Consider the following 17802-nt stretch of genomic DNA (forward strand, 5'->3'; position numbering starts at 1 on the left):
GAAAACTTTTATTATTATTCTTATTATGGAAGGTACCAGGAAGAATACTGATTATAAGTGCTTGACTATAGAACAGATTCTTCCTATTCATATTGCATTGACAGCATGCATTATTTTTTCCGATATGTTTTGAATATTGTAATACTGTATCAGGTTATATTAGAACCCTGGGGAGCCCTGATACTACAGCTGCTTGGTTACTGTCCTTCCCCTGGTCCTGGCCAACAGCCCTGACATCCTTGCACAAAGTAATCACAGATCACAGCATTTAATCACTGAAACAAGCACTCCAGAGAACAGCAGTGTCAATATCCCACTCTCTCATTATCTGTTTGGATTGCACATCCATACTGTCAGATAAACAGAGTGGAAAATTAAGATTAAAAATATGGTAATTTCATTTCAGGCAGCAGGCTCCACTCACTGCCCCATTATGCTATTGATTACCTCTGAATTCAATTTTTCTTTCAATACAAACTTTAATCTGTTTGCAACCTAGCAATCCAACTCCCCGGGGGCTATTTGAGAGTAAGTAACCATTTCATATGATGCTAACTGAAAAATCACTATATTTAATGAATTGTGTAAATCATTCATTTTTAAAGAACCCCTGGCTTCCAATTCAGTATTTTATTAATGTGCGCTGCACGAGGTAGTGAACAATTGCACTGCTAGGCTAAATATTTACATAGGAGGAATATGTGATGAAATCATTTGAAAAACATGAACAGTGCTTTTTAATTTCATTATCGAACAGCTAAAGTGTTTTTTATTAATAAATTAAACTTAGAAAAAGATATTCAAGAGAATTTCCGAGGGAAAGGAAACCGCCTTGTAATTTACCTGATAATATGTTCACTTTTAAAGCTGCTTTTAAAATTCCTACAACGCATGCTAAAATAATCAAATAAGGAGTGTCAGTTGCGCGCTTGGGATAATGAGCGATGTTTGTATTTACATTAAAAGGGAACCATTCCTTTGTTATTTCGTTTTAAACTGCCCTTTTTTATTATAGTAAGTACGGTTGCACCAGTAAGCCGAGCTCGCACGGCAGTTTTAGCCCATCTCGCGCCCGCCTTCGGAGGAGCACCGCCACATTTGTCGTCGCCAGGTAAATTGACCACGAAATGAAAAGGTAACGTACACACTGCTTGCAAATTGTTCAGTGTTCGCTTCTGTTTCGGGGCTGAACTTTTATAGCATGGAAACATTAGCAGACAAAGGTTTTGCTTACTAAATACATCCCGTGCCCGTCTTGATTCCATCGCAGCTCCCGTGCGTGTATTTATTAGAAACATGACGCTGATTGCGTGTCTTATGTATCATGTATGCATGTTAAATATTGTATGAAGGTGCGAATAATGAAAGAAAGAAAGAAAGAAATAGGGCACTTCATATAATGAGTAAAAGTTTGCCTAGACAGGAACAACGCACCTTATGGAACGAAAATGAATGTTATGAGGAATGGTGGGCTACATTCAGAATCGCCAAAGTCGCGCACTGTCAAGTTCTGGTTTAGATATTTTTGTAAGGAGCACGAGCCGAATGCGCTTTATGTAGGGGGACCGCCTGAATAGGTGACAGTCACTGACATTTCTGAGGGAATGTGTGCGTACAAATAGCCGGTAGAGGGGGATGCAGACATCGACACACGACCGCGTGCCTTCACAACTGTCCGTGCGCGCCACCAGCGCCAATCGTGCTCGCGCTCGCCCGAACGTTCTGAAGTTCCGGGAGGGCGCCCGCCGACTTGTTCCGACTATACGGCCTGTTTTGTTTTGTGTGTACTCACTGTTATTCAGCAGTTTGTGTAGTAAAGCATTCATTATTTTGATAGACAGTTTGAAATGTTTTGTTTTGTGGTCGCGTCTCTCTGACTCACATGTTGTGTCTGCTTGAGAAACACAAGTTTTACTGGTCTGACCTGCGGTCTTTCACTCGGCGTTTGGCTGTACCTATCCGTTTCTCCAGTAGCAGTAAATTTCGTCAAGCTCCGCTGCAGTGCGTATCGTCTCTAAAATACTCCAGACTCGCTTTTGAGGGGAACCGAGAAAACAAAAATCCATCCTCGCTGCCAGCAGACAGAAAAGTAGCTACACTCGTTTGGAGAAAATTACAGTGTGCTGCCTGATTATCATCAAATGAAGATGATTTGAGTGCGAGTAAATACGTAAAGAAACGTGAACAGATACTTATGGCTAAGTAAACTTGTAAGCGCATAACGATTGCCATAGGATGTTATCAGAGACTCATTTACACCTTGTTTGGTCTTGCGGTGTAAAACTACCTTTCACTCTTACTTGTCACTGAAAGACACGTTTAGTTACTTTTTTTCCAAATTAACTTAACGAATTTACTGTACTAAGTTTAATACCAAAATATATACATTTTACGTGCTTTAAAAAAATTCCGGCACGTCACCCTTTTAAAAAGCGTAGCACAGATGTGCGAAGGTAAACCACACACTTCTGAAAGATGTGAACATTTTAATATATAATGCATGTAGCTTTCATTGGAAATGTTCCACACTGTTGCAAGTACCTCTTTAATACACATAGTGTATTCATTAAAATACAATCGGTATTAATATACTAAATGGAGCAAAAAAAAAAAAAAAAACGGCTAAGATATGTGGGAATCTTAAATGAATTTAAGGTGGCATGGCGACACAGTGGTTGGCGTCTCAGCCGCTTTGAAACCGAGCCACCAAACGAGCAATTCAGTTTATTTTTAAAATGGAGCTGGATGGTACTTCAGCCAGGTTGTTTACTGCCGGCGTTCATCGATAAAGTTATTTGAAAGAATGGACTAAATAAGTTGCGATTTTGGTAGTTCCTCATACATACAGCATGTTTAACAAACTTACGTGGATGCCATTATAATATCTGCAATATGAGAACAAAACCAAGGAAAGTATACCTAAATACAAGCAATATGTTGCGAGGGATGGTGGTTAGGCTGTCGGAAATCACGTCGTCAGCGTCTAGCATTTTCACTAGAAGCTCAACATTCTGCGTCTTAAAATGTATGCCACCCACGCGGTGCAGCCTGGACAAGCTACAACTCCCCGTGACTCAGAATTAAATAATATAAAAATAGTAATTCTGTCAAAATTGGTGCTAGTATTTATTGAGGGTTATATATACACCGACCCAAGGACCCGGCTTACTTACTAAGGACCGCTTTCATTTAGAATGTAAAAATGTTAAACAGTAAAATAAAAACAAACTTCAGATTTTTTAGGTGGCACAGGTTAAGTATACTTTTATAAAAATTTGAAAACGAGCAAACAACACACAAACACAAATTACTGTATATATATAGGCAGCAGGAGTTTTTGCATCTGTGTGTTGAAGCAGTACTTGCACAGCAGTGTGTAACATTTTCAAAGGGAGCTATATGCATTTTGAATTTATATATATGTGCGTGTGTGTGACTTTTACATGAACTGCTCCACACAGGCTCACCTGGGCAGAGATTAAAGTGTGCCGATTTCCATTGTTAGATGCACTAGTGGCCTTTGCATAAAAGCAGCCTGCGGTCCCTTAAGAGGGTTATTCAGCGTATCATGTGTAGAGCTCACAGTTTGGTAAAAGGAGGATTCCTTCGGCAAAAACTTTGCCCCTAAGACATTTAGGATAAAAGAGACTCGTTCATAAGCTGGGGATATATCAAAGAGGCTATAATTTTTTTTTATTTGCAACATTCTGTTACTGCACAAGAAAAACAATTTAATGTTGGAAAAGTTGCAGTTGAAAACATTTATAGTAATGACATTGCACAATTTATTCTTTCCTGTTATAGCATCTTTCATACAAAATGCTTTGAATACATTTGCTTACCAGATATAAAATGTACATGTGCATAATGTATGCAAGTATTATCGGTGCAAATAGTTTTAATTTGTCCAGTTGAAAAAAATAAAATGCACATAACTACAATAAGGTTTGGAATTTCAACCCAGTATGAACATTTTTCTTTAAAACTTTGTTTTAAAATTTTGGAAACTGAAATGGAAAAAAAAGATGAAACTACTGAATAACATTTGGAGAACCCTGTAGCTGACTGGATCTTATCACAACAAATTAAAACCTGTGATGAACCATAAAATCTTAATTTAAAATATGTACTTTAAAGCAAACCAGTATGTAAACATTTCTAAAGTGCTACATTGACAGTTTATAAAATAAAATTGCTGGTGGTGTACAAGAATATATATGTCTGATATGTATAAAAGTCTAAAGACTAACTCATTACAGAACTAAGGAAAAGGTGATGGAGGTGAGATCATTGGAATGTATTTTGACATCATTATTGCAGTCATTACTGATTGAGTTATTATATCTTAACAAAGGAAATTAATTTTATGGTGGAAATAAGAAAAATATTGCAAAAAATATATTTGACATAAAGTGCAATATGAGGAATGTTGTATCATTTCAAATTACAAGGTTTTAATTAATTTTACAAGAGGATTGGACTATTAGAAAGGTTCTAATAATAAAATTATGAAAAGTACTCACATAATAATTAATTAGTGAAAGTTAGAGATAGTCAGAGAAGGAAATAAAAGAAAGATCCCAGTCCTTTTAGATTATCAGTTTGTTGTTTTTACTTTTATCGAATATGCACATTCATATTGACATTTAAGATACATAATATACACCATATAAAGACATATACATACATAAAAACAAACCACATTCAAACTGAATACAATTGTAGGTCTAAATGAATTATAAAAAAATCCAATTTATGAAGAATGGCTTATTTATTTGTACAGTTTATTATTATATGTGAAGTAAATCTATTACATAAGTAATGCCAATTACATCTCTTTTGATTTTACAGAATCATTTTAAATATTTTTACTTTAAATCTAAATGTGCATGAACTTTGAATCGGTCTTGGAAAATTCTAGGTTTTGTATCAAACATTGTTACTTTTTGCTACTTTTGTCTCTTTGTTTTAATATGAAAAGATACCAGTATATGTTTGTACTATTTTCTAAAAGAAACACATGCTAATTCTATACAGTAAAAATGCATACAGTATTATATTTATGTTCAAAGCAACAATTTTAGAGGGTTAATCTGTATACCTTATGAATGTAACACTTCAGGTTGAACACTGACTTAAAACTATTAAGTATTTGTTATTCTGAGCCACTTTGCTCTCTGGAAAACTAAAAAACACCAGAAAAGAAATAATATTTTTTATGACGGTATCCATATTTTTTTTGCTTTTTCAGTAAGTGAGGAAGACACAGAGAAAGGCACTGTTTGTTTTAACAAAGGAACAAACTTAATTCAGGAAATCAGCAAGTTAGTATAATTAGATTCTTTTGGTCAATTATTGCAGGAATTACTTTACAGTTGCTGAACAGCTACAATGATCTATTAAACAAGTATTGTTTACAGATGTCTTTACATTTTTTCACAATTACAAATATTTACTTGAAACTATAGGCTGCCTGATGCAAATGCTATAGATTGTCAGCTTTCCATTGATGGTATTTTAGTGAGGATATTTCCTAGAACTAAGTGAAAAACGCTATTCACATCAGTTATTTTATGTGAGGGGTGAATGATTAAAAAAGTGCACTCATGATGCATTCATATATTTTAGATCACTGGAAATTGTTTAGAGACACTGTGGATCATGCCACAAAAATCCAACTTCTTTTTTGTCAGTTATATCCTAGCACCTGACATATTATGCAGTGCTGCCATAAGTACATTGCACATGTTAGAGTTTATTTTTAACTATTTTATTGTCTTGCATAAAGTTAATCAACTATTCTGATTAAAGTTTGATTTAATTGGAGAAGGTTTAGACAGATCTCTTCTCTCCTAAGGGAGGGCTCTTTCTTGTACTAGTACGGACCGATGATTTATGTCATACTAATGCACATGTAAAGACACATCTATAGTAAGTTATACAGTTAAGTACACCTGAGTTAGTATATATAGTAATAACATTCTTTGTTTTGGAGCTAAACAATGTGTATTCCTTGGCACCAAATCTGTATTATGAGGTGACTATTATGTAAATAATGAAACATTAATAAATACATTCATTCTGCTTGCTGTGACTCTAACAGACTAGTGAATGGCTGCACCAGAAGGAATAGTTTTCTGCAATGCACAGTTCAATGAAGCAGTAAAAAATAAATCATTCCTAGAGCTTCTAGATTGCTCTGTGCAGCCTGATTCTCCACAAGACACTTTTGATTATTCATACAGAAGTGGCAATTCCCTTTTCCTAAAGCAAATCTAAAAGCGGAATGTACAAAATGACAGAATATTTAGGAAATATCCTCAGTAAAAATGCAACAATAACAAAGAGTACAGAAAAGACATACCCCTATCATACACATCAACTTTTAAAAGGGGAACATATTGGTTTATCCAACAGATTAATCAACGAAATATACAAATGTATTAAGTCTGTGTAGCCAATAACACCATGTAATCTTCAGCTAAACACTTTTTTTTTAAATTTATTTTATTAATTTTATTGGAATCCATACAAAGCAATCAAGTTTTACAAAAAGAAAAATTAAGTTAAGAACAGATCGATCCCCACCCCTGAGAGAGAGAGCAAGCTAAACGGCGTAAAATTTAAGGCTTGTAAACATACCTAAATTAATAAATTCTCTGTGCTTCATGAACTTATTTTAAAATATTACTGATTAGATCCTGCCATGTTTTGAAAAAAGTCTGTACGGATCCTCTAACTGAGTATTTGATTTTTCCAATTTCAAATAATATAACACATCAGTTTCCACTGACTTAAAAGGAGAGTTTGGGTTCTTCCAGTTTATCAGAATAAGTCTGCGTGCCAAAAGTGTAGTGAATGCAATCAAGATTTGTTTGTCTTTCTCCACTTTAAGCCCCTCTGGAAGAACCCCAAACACAGTTGTTAATGGGTTAGGAGGATTGTAAGTCCAAGGCTGTCTGAGAGGTAATTAAAATTTTTTGTCCAGAATAATGTTAATTTGGTGCAGGCCCAGAACATGTGACCCAGTGAGGCTGGAACTTGGTTGCAACGTTTGCAGGTTGGATCATGCCCTGGAAACATTTTGGAGAGTTTTAGTCGAGACAGATGTGCTTGATATATAATTTTGAGTTGTATAATTGTATGCTTTGCTCATATGGAGCTCGAGTGAATTCTCTGCATTGCTACTTTCCACTCCTTTTCTGATATATTAATTGAGAGATCTTTTTCCCAGTGTCCTCTTGGATCTTTGAAAGGAGGGATTGTAAAATGATTTTATATATTGTAGAGATGGAGTCTAAGTCCTTAAGATTGAGCAATATTTTTTCCAGCATGGATGAGGGTGCAAGATGAGGAAAATCTGGAAGGTTCTGTTTAACAAAGTTCCTGATTTGAAGATAGTGAAAGAAATGTGTAGCTGGAATGTTAAATTTGGAATGTAATTGTTCATAGGATGCAAAGATGTTGTCTATATAAAGATCTCTAAGCAAGTTAATTCCAAATTTTTCCAGATATTAAAACTGCATATGTTTGTGAAGGTTGAAAGAGGTGGTTCTCTTGCAGAGGTGCCACAGATAGAAGCTTCTCCGTCTTAAAATGCTTTCTACATTGGTTCCAGATTCTAAGTGAGTGGAGCACAATTGGGTTATTTGTATATTGCCGATAACGTGTGTTTATTGGAGCACAGAGCAAGGAATACAAAGAAGTACTGCAGGATTTTACTTCTATTGCGGTCCAAGCCTGTGTATGTTCTTCTATTTGTGTCCAGGTTCTTATCGCCTGTATATTTGCTGCCCAGTAATAAAACTGGAAGTTAGGTAGAGCCATGCCGCCTTCTGCCTTTTGTCTTTGTAGGGTCGCTCTTTTGATGCGTGGATGTTTTGAATTCCAAATAAATGAGGTTATTGTTGAATCTAATTGCTAAAGAATGATTTATTAATGTATATTGGAATGTTTTGAAATAAAAAAGGAGCTTAGGAAGAATATTCATCTTAACAGTGTTAATTCTTCCAGCTAGTGTGAGATGAAGGGTTGACCATCTATGCAAGTCTTGTTTAATTTTTTCCATGCAGGCAAAATTTTGTTGATAAAGAGCTTTATGTTTACTTGTGATGTTTACCCGAGGTATTTAAACTGTTCTGCAATGATAAAAGGTAGGGAATCTAATCTAATATTATATGCTTGAGAATACACTTTTATTCAGATTAATTCTGAGACCAGAGATCTTTTGAAATTCTGTGAGTGCTGTTAAGACTGCAGGCACAGAATTTTCTGATATATACAGTACCATATCATCTGCATATAATGAGATTTTCTGTTCCAGTCCTTCTCTGCTAATCCCCTTTATCTGATCAGTATTTCGACAATGTATTGCCAGTGGTTCAATGGCAATGCAAACAACAGTGGTGACAAGGGCATCCTTGTCTGTGCCACGTTCTAGTTTAAAGTAATCTGAGCAAATGTTGTTGATGCAAACTGAAGCTTCTGGGTTAGTATACAGTAATTTAATCCATGCACAAATGTTGGGCCAAACCCAAACTTCTCCAATGTAGTAAAAGGTATTTCCATTCAATCATGTCAATGCTTTTCTGCATCCAATGATAATAATATTTCTGGGGTGTTTGATTTAGTTGGTGAGTATATTACATTAAACAGGCGTGAAGATTTGAAGATAAGTGTCGGCCCCTAATAAATCCAGTTTGGTCTTGTGATATTACCGAGGGGAGCACTTTCTCCATCCTTCTAGCTATGATTTTAGAGAGTATTTTAACGTCGTTATTCAGAAGTGAAATTGGTCTGTATGATGCACATTGTAATAGGTCCTTATTTTGTTTTGGAAAAACAGTGATTAGTGCTTGGCGAAAGGTTTGAGGAAGAGATTGGTTATCTCTGGCTTCTGTAAATGTTGCTAAAGGAGGGGAGCTAGCTGAGCGGAGAATTTCTTGTAAAATTCTGCAGGGTAGCCATCAGGGCCTGCTGCTTTCCCGCCTTGGAGTGACTTTATAGCATCTAGTAATTCTGATAACGCCAGAGGTTTATCAAGTTCCTCCACACTAAAAGCATCTATTTGTGGTATCTGTAATGTATCCAGAAATGCATTAGATTGTGTATTGTCTTTAAACTCAGTAGTATATAGGGATTTATAATAGTCTCTGAAAGTGTGCATTATATTTTTGTGTTCGACGATTTTATCTCCATTCGTGTTGGTGATTACCGAGATTGTGTTGCGCACTTGCTTGTGAATTTGTTGAGCTAAAAACTTATTAGCTTTCTCTCCATGTTCATAATAATGATGTCTGGATTTGTAGATTAGTTGTTCAGCTAAACACTTTTGACAAACAATGCTACACTAAATTTCCAAATGCACTGCATTTATAGTGAAGTTTTACAGATAAGGATACCAGTACTTTTGCTTTCTGAATTAGAATAAAGGTGAGTCTGACCATTCACATAATCTTTTGAATGCTTCCACCTCAGGTATGTCTAATTTAAAAATAGAAAAAAAAAATAACCAAAATGATATATTTATGTTTATGAAAAGTATAAATAACATATGCATCTAGTGTAGCAATTCTAGAAAATTTGTTAAAATTCACTGTCACTGTCAACATCAAATACCAAAGCAGTATGGCTGAAGAGGTAGTATAAAATTTCTCAGTTCATTCCAAGGTGCAGTATTTCAAATTTAGATTAATTCAGTTAAACAAATAGTAAATCATCAATAAAGGTGGTGTAAGCACATGCTTGGGGAACTATTCTGTAACTTGACTGAAAAGTGAAATTAATAATTTGGAATAATTATATGATTAAAATATCAAAACTCTCAGAAAGCATGTCAAATATAACAGGATATTATGGATAAGCAGGTTAAGAAAGTGGATGGATAGATGGATTATGGATATGCTGATACTGAAGATTAGTTTTTCATATCAAACAATTTAACCGTGTTATATAGTAGGTAGCTCAGTGAAAAGTAAAACAAGATAGCATTTGATTATTTAGCTTTCAGGTGATCTGGTTAACCTATTAATAATGAAATATTAATTTTGTTTTTGTTTAAAAAGTGTATTTGTTGAATATTAAATAATCCCCTTAAGACTTCAGGATACAGGGACCTTACAAATTGAGGTAATGCACTGATCCTGAGAATATTTTTGTATTTTAATAATGGGCTTAATGTAAATTATGAGAGTTTTTTACAAAAAATACATATGCATCCTTAATGTATTAATACAATTGTATGTTCCGAATATCATTTAACTGATATTGCTGGGTATGAAAAAGAATAAGCCTAAAAAGCAAGGAAATCAACTTATCACTATTGCCTCCCACACTTTGTACTCATTCACAATGATAAACACTTAAAGTTAATATGGGATTATTCAAGTATTGGAAACAACTGAAATATGATGTATAAGATATCGCTGTAGAGGCTTGGAAGCCACAAAGAAACTTGCAGACTCAAACACTCACTATGAGTAATTTAAGTCAGTGGTTCCTAAGTGAAATCCTAAAGGACCTCTGTATATGCACAGTAACATAATCAGTGGGTTATTCTTACTTTTATTTATTTAGATGACCCTTTTTCTTCTCTTATTCTAAATTCAGAATGTCAGTCAGAGTTTTGGTTTAAACATTTGAAAGATTTGTATTTCTTGAAATAATGTTATACTAGCCGACCCATGGCATAGCATACGCCAGATAATTATTCATTGATGGATGAACACTTCCTGAAAGACACAGTTGTCCAAATGGGGTGGTTTGAGGATACGACTGTGAGTGAATGAAAAGATTGAACTCTGGAGAGAGCAACATATAATTGTCCGTGACTGAAAACTGGTTTTGGCAGATACAGGCATATCTTTCTGAAAGTTTGGCCCTGTGCCTTATTAATTGTCATTGCAAAGGCTAATCTAACAGGAAATTGTCTGCGTGTGAAAGTAAAAGGCAAATTTGAATCTGATGAGGTCAGGGAAATCTGGGGAATAAGGACAATTTGTGACGTAGGAGCTGCGATAGTTTTACACTCCAGTACATTGCGGCGAATGCTGGTAACAGTCAGTCTAGTGCCATTACAGAGACCTCTTGTTGGCATGAAGGGAATGTATTTTTCCCATTATCTATACTTTGTACTATACCATTTGTATGATATGGATTATGATAAGGTAGTTAATTGGTTTTGTCTTCGAAAACACAAGATTTGACATATGATCCATGGTAGACACATGCGCAGCTATTTGTTTTCTAATTCTGTGCTTTTAACCTAAATATGTACTTATTGACAAAACAAAAAGCTGACTTTTCAAAAAAAATCTTAAAAGAATCAGTAACACACATGGCTGCCAGTATTGTCATAATATGAAAATCTGAATTCCAAGAGTCCTACCTTTGTTTACCAATAAAAAGACTACCCTTCCAAGCCTAACATTAAACCTTACAATGAAAAGGTGATTTTAAATGGGTTATAATTTTTGGTTCTTCAGTCACAGACTATGATAACTGACTATTATGTTCCACAGATAATTATTTGGAAGATAATGCTTATTTTAATGTGAAAAAGAGAGATACATGTCAGCATCATAAAATAATAGTAGAAGAATAGATAGGCTGTATGTTGAACAGTAAATTCATTTATCATTGAGAAAATAAAACATGATATAACAACTTCTCAAAGTTCACAACCATCAAGCAGATACATGATACATGATTAGCTGAATACTTGTGCATAAAGGTGATTACGCCATTATGTTTGTGGTTAGAAGTAAAAAAAAGCTCTGTACATACTGTGTAAATTGGCTAAAGGTTGTATAGTTATTTGTTATCACAAAAAACAGGAAATAAATATAATCTTAAAACCAGTCAATGTTGACAAGCAGTAAGAAGAAGGAAGAGAAAAGCTTTTTTTACCAAATGAGGTATGATTAGTGTAATACTAGTGTTTCCATTTTTCTGTATGCAGAAAGCAGTCTTTTTCTAATTTTTAAAACTGAGAAGCTATGATGGCATGCAAAGTAAATGTAAAATAACTTCAAACAAGTAAAGCAGTATTTATCAAAGTGTAGTCCTTAAGCAAGAGTCAAGTGCTCTACAATGTAAAGTCATGATATCTGAGGAAAGTGATATTAAACAAATCAGGTATCACTCTTTTATGTACTTGCATGATTCTGAAGCCTAAACCTGCTAACCATTTACTTGCATAAAGCCCTCATTTACTAGCATTATTGATAAATGTTTTTTCTTATCCTATCCTTCCCTTTTTCTGCTAGACCAGTCCACTCATATAGTGTTTTTCGTGCTTTGATTTATTTTCTTTTGACAACTGTATATTATTAATTCATTATGCACAGTTTTGGTGAATGATAGTGTGTTATGAAACTTAGAAGTTCACATAATTAAATTTTATATTCAATCACTGAGATGAGAAATTGTGATACCACACAAAACATTTCAGAATTGTCCTTTTCTACTTGTGGATGTTTATGTATTGTAAAGAAAGGAGAAGACAATCATAAAGGTTTGTGGTTTCCGGCCCTGTATACTGTACAATAATCAAAAAACAACACAGTTCGTTGCCACGGTCAAGTACATCAAAACCTTTCCGTATCTGACCGCCCAAAGATGGCGGCTAAGGGTATTTATGTAGGAGGGGCCGGAAGTAGAGGTATGCTGGGAAGGAACCGAGATGGATGATGGGATTGATGACGTCATAGATGGAGGAACAGAGGAAGGGCGGAAGTAGCGTACTCCGGTCATTGGTGAATGTAGGCTCATGGTGGCGGTGCGTCTTTTTTTCTGTAGGAAACAAAGAAAGAAAGGTTAGTACCCCGCCACTCCCTGCTGGCATACGACTTTCCAATCTTATTTAGGTCTGTCCGCGGCCCCCTACTCGCATGTGCGTGACAGTATTTAAATAGACAGGCTGCTGCCTGATCTCAGCTTTCACAAATGATTTACTCTGCTATTAGGGCCACAGGAAATGACAAAAAAAAAATCATCATGGAGTTACAATTGCTTTCTCTTAACACTTTTTCATAGTCATAAGTCCCTTTTTTGTGCAACCAATACCTGTCACAGCAGGTTGTCTATTTTAATTTGTTTGCCATATTTTCGACTTTGCCAAAAAGAACCATGTTCCAAACATTTTGAAAAGTAGCATAGACATTATACTAGGAACTAAGATAAAGTAAAATGGTAGACAGACAAAAGAAATGTTCATGTTAGACAGATATTATATTTATAACTAGCAAAATACCCGCGCTTTGCAGTGGCGAAGTACTGCGTTAAAATTTTTATTAAGAAGAAAAGTAAACCTTTTTAAACTGAGGGAAAATATACCAATAATTATTTGTTAAGGATCTCTTTGTATACCATGTTGTCAGTTCGGCCCTCTGGTTGTAATATGACCAAGCTGTGTGCTGAGCTTACTCTTAAGCATGCAACGTACAGTTGGCCATGTGAAAAGCAATCTTGCCTCAAATCTCACAGCTTGGATTGCTGCTGTCATAATTGGTTTGAGTTTCATGGTTTGTTTCAATTATGACAGTATTTGCAGGACTTGTTGTGTTGAAGTGACATTCGGCATCTGTCAAGCATTGTAAGCATACAGCCGGTTTCATCGATAACTTCACATCCAACTTTTCAGAGTTTAAACATTCATAAACACCAAAGTGTTCACTACTGAAATCGTCACCTGTGAATCTAAGATGTTTAAGTGGCATGGGCGGTTGTCCAAAAGTGTAAAATATTTGGCCATTTTGGTACACTTGAAAGCAACAACCGAACAATTCAGCAGCAGCCATCAACTCACATGCTGAACCATAGGTGAAGGGCTTAAGCATTTCACACTTATAGTGCTCCTGTGTAGTATTATTATCTCCTGTACCGTCATCAGTCCCCAGTCAATGACCTTGAACCTGTCCCAGCCATTCAATACATAAGACACAATGTTCCTCTGCATATCAAGAGTGAGCCTGATATGGCCGTGCAATATGTAACACAGACAATGGAAAAGGCAGGTGCCATCTCCGGGCATGGAAACTAATCGGTAAGTGACAGTTCTTTGATCGATGGTGATCACCTCGATAGACATGTTAATGGGGGTACGGATGCAACGATCAAGGAAATGGGTACCTGAACAATGTAAAGTAAATCTAAAATATCTACACAATAACTATAATCATAATAAATGAACAATAAAACAGCGGAGAAGCCGTGGATTAAATAAAAAGGCTGCAGTTATCAGCAGGGAAATGTGAATCCTATGGCGAAGCAAGGAAGGGAATGAAGAGACCAGAGCGACGGACAGCCTTATATAGGCAGGCAGCCAACAACGTGGGAGGCGTGGAGATGGGGGACCAAACGCCGCCTAACACGGCGACCATGCTGCAGGCCATGGATGTATATATCTACATAAGTAGGATTCATTTAGCATTGGGAACCCGCGTACCAAATTTCTTGAAGTTGGGCCCATAAGTAACAAAGACTGTTGGAAAGTTCAATAAGGTGGCCGACAGTGGCGTCATACCACCGAAATAAGTACGTACATCGGTTTCGGTTAGCGCAGGGAAGCCGCCTCCCGCATTTTGTTAAGATGGGGCCATAAATAAGAAAGTTTAACATGGCGGACGTAGTCGACCGTTACGCATAGACTTTCGAAATGAAACCTGCTTAACTTTTGTAAGTAAGCTGTAAGGAATGAGCCTGCCAAATTTCAGCCTTCTACCTACACGGGAAGTTGGAGAATTAGTGACGTTGGAAAGTTCAATATGGCAGCCGACAGTGGCGTCATACCACCGAAATAAGTACGTACATCGGTTTCGGTTAGTGCAGAGAAGCTGCCTACCGAATTTCGTGAAGATGGGGCCATAAATAAGAAAGTTCAACATGGCAAACGTTGTCGACCGTTATGACCGTTACGTGTAGAATATCGAAATGAAATCTGCTTAACTTTTGCAAGTAAGCTGTAAGGAATGAGCCTGCCAAATTTTAGCCTTCTACCTACACGGGAAGTTAGAGAATTAGTGATCAGTTAGTTAGTCAGTCAGTCAGTGAGGGATTTGCCTTTAATTAGTATATATCACATTTTACAAAATGTAGGATTTTTTACATACAGTATACAGTCATAAGATGCTTCATGAATGTTTGCCGCTGCTGAAAAGGTGTGATAATGAATGAGTCTAATTGACAATGCAAATTAAATGCTTGGTCAGCTTTAAGTTTTATATTATTTTGTGAAATACAGAAATCAGAACTCTATTTCACAATACTCATTATATAAAGGAAAATTCTAGTCTTTTGGATATTACAGAAAATATTAGAGATATTTGGTGCATATCCAAAACAAAAGCTATACTAATAAAAGGCAAAGCCCTCACTGACTGACTGACTCACTCATCACTAATTCTCCAACTTCCCATGTAGGTAGAAGGCTGAAATTATGCATGCTCATTCCTTACAGCTTACTTACAAAAGTTGGGCAATGGTAGGGAGGAAATCTGGCCCTGCTACATTAGTGTCTCAGAAAGTCAGTGAATGTGGAGGAAAAGTTGTTAAGTACCACTGCATTTTACATCAAGAACATCTATGTGCTAAATCTGACGGGCTTGTGGATGTGATGCGTGACGTCGTCAAAATTGTTAACTATATACGCTCCACGGTGCTTTCTCACCGACAGTTTAAGGCACTGATGGAAGAGATGGATGCGCAATATGGTGATGTGTTGTACCACCAGGAGGTCAGATGGCTCAGCAAAGGAAAAGTTCTTCGGAGATTTTTTGATCTGCGTAATGAGATCAGAGTTTTTCGGAAAGCAAGGATGGTAATATTCAAGTGCCCACAGATAAGAAATGGCTCTCTGACCTGGCTTTCGTTGTGGATGTAACAGAGATGCTCAATGTTTTGAATGTTCAGCTCCAGGGAAAGGACCAGATTATCACCCAGCTTTTTGATCACGTCAGAGCCTTCAAACAAAAACTACTGCTGCTCAAAACACATCTCTCAGCAGGTAATGTTATTACATAACATTATTAATGTTAATATTCAGGAAATATTATGTGCAATTATAATTATATTATTAGTAATTATATTTAGAATTATATGTGGAGTTTGCATTTATAATCAGTCATGTCAGCATTTGTGTTTTTGTTGTACTTCAAGCTGATAAAATTTGCTTAAAATTAGCTTGTTTCTTAAATTGTCATGAAATAATAATTTCCTCCTTTTTTCAGTTATTTATTCTATTTTTTTCTTCCTCTGTTTTACATGCCTGCTTTGCTCGTTTCACTTCCAATCTCACACTGTTCTTTCTGTTTCTCACCCCACATGCAGGAAATTTAGCCCATTTTCCCTGTCTTGGAGAGGTAGGCATGGTGAAAGAGAAGGTCCATGAATATGATGCTGTTCTCACCAACCTTATCCAGGAGTTTGACAGTCGCTTTAAGGACTTCAGACACAACACTGCTGACTTTGAGTTGTTTGCTCAACCCTTCACCATCAGTGTGGATGCAGTCAGAGACGATCTTCAGATGGAACTAATTGATCTTTAGTGTGATTCAGAACTGAAACACAAGTTCACATCTCTTTCTTTGACAGACTTCTACAAATGTGTCCCAGCAAACAGGTACCCAAAGATGTGCAAGTAGGCACAAGTGATGCTGTCTCTGTTTGGCAGTAACTACCTCTGCGAGCAGACTTTCAGTCTGATGAACTTGAACAAGGGTAAACTCAGAAGCAAACTAACTGACTCTCACCTACAAAATATCTTGTCTTTGTCTGTAAGTCAGCTACAGCCCAATCTTGAAAAACTTCTGAAAAATAAGGACCAGTTTCATATCTCTCATTAGGTCACGGACATTGCAACCGAATGGTTTTATTATTGCTTACAGCTTGACTAGTGTGTCTGGCATTGAACTGTATTGTACATTGAACACTTGCATATTGTTTGTTTTTATTGTAAAAAGTTCATTAAAATGCAAAACTTTACAAATAAAATTGCATTAGTTAATAAGATTAAAGTTGTTTTATATTTATTTTAAATATTATGAAATAAATAAGGGGAAACCATAGCAACTTTAATGTAATGCAGTTTGATATATGATGCAAAATTGACTTTTGGCCCACGGCACCTCAGTCAAGTTTGATTTTTGGCCCTTCATAGGAAAAAGTTTGGGCACCCCTGATCTATACTAATAAAAGGCAAAGCCCTCACTCACTGACTCACTCACTCACTCACTCACTCATCACTAATTCTCCAACTTCCCGTGTAGGTAGAAGGCTGAAATTTGTCAGGCTCATTCCTTAAAGCTTACTTACAAAAGTTGGGCAGGTTTCATTTCGAAATTCTTCGCGTAATGGTCATAACTGGAACCTATTTTTCTCCATATAATGTAATGACGTTAGCCCGATGGCCGTGGGGGTGTTGAGCTGCGTGTGACATCATAACGCCTCACACGTAATCACGTAAACTGACTGTGACCGCAGCACGTAGAAAAGAAGGAAGAGCTCCCAAAGAGCGCTGAAGAAAAATGCCGAATACTCTATTCGCAAGATACAAGTTTAATGAGAAGGCACGAGGTATAAACGAGACTTTGGATCACTTTGTAACGGAGTTAAAATTGCTGTAGTGAGAAACTTTTAAGTGCCGGGTCTTAGCTAACATTAAATAACACTGTGGACATCGCGAGATCGCACGAGATAGCACAGGCACAGCTCAGAAGCTTCCATGCATGTACTCCGAGCGGCTCACGTGAACTGACTATGAACGCAGTACGCAGAGAAAGCAAGACCTCTAAAGAGCGCGGAGAG

At 36.3% G+C, this 17802-nt stretch overlaps 1 protein-coding gene across 2 annotated transcripts in view; it reads left to right on the top strand.

Moving 5' to 3' along the window:
- Positions 1 to 1039: 1039 nt before the first annotated feature.
- The window catches only part of LOC120524676 (general transcription factor II-I repeat domain-containing protein 2-like), a 73371-nt gene continuing 56608 nt past the window's right edge, over positions 1040 to 17802 (top strand). The window contains exons 1-3 of one of the 2 annotated variants that reach the window (XM_039746489.1): positions 1040 to 1135; positions 15674 to 16003; positions 16327 to 16918. In XM_039746489.1, the coding sequence (XP_039602423.1) occupies positions 15886 to 16003; positions 16327 to 16544 (336 nt within the window). In that variant the 5' untranslated portion in view covers positions 1040 to 1135; positions 15674 to 15885 and the 3' untranslated portion in view covers positions 16545 to 16918. Of the gene's footprint in view, positions 1136 to 15673; positions 16004 to 16326; positions 16919 to 17802 lie in introns of those variants that run through there. The other variant, XR_005632821.1, reaches the window with a different exon arrangement.

This window comes from Polypterus senegalus, chromosome 2, assembly GCF_016835505.1.
Source record: "Polypterus senegalus isolate Bchr_013 chromosome 2, ASM1683550v1, whole genome shotgun sequence".
NCBI lineage: Eukaryota > Metazoa > Chordata > Cladistia > Polypteriformes > Polypteridae > Polypterus > Polypterus senegalus.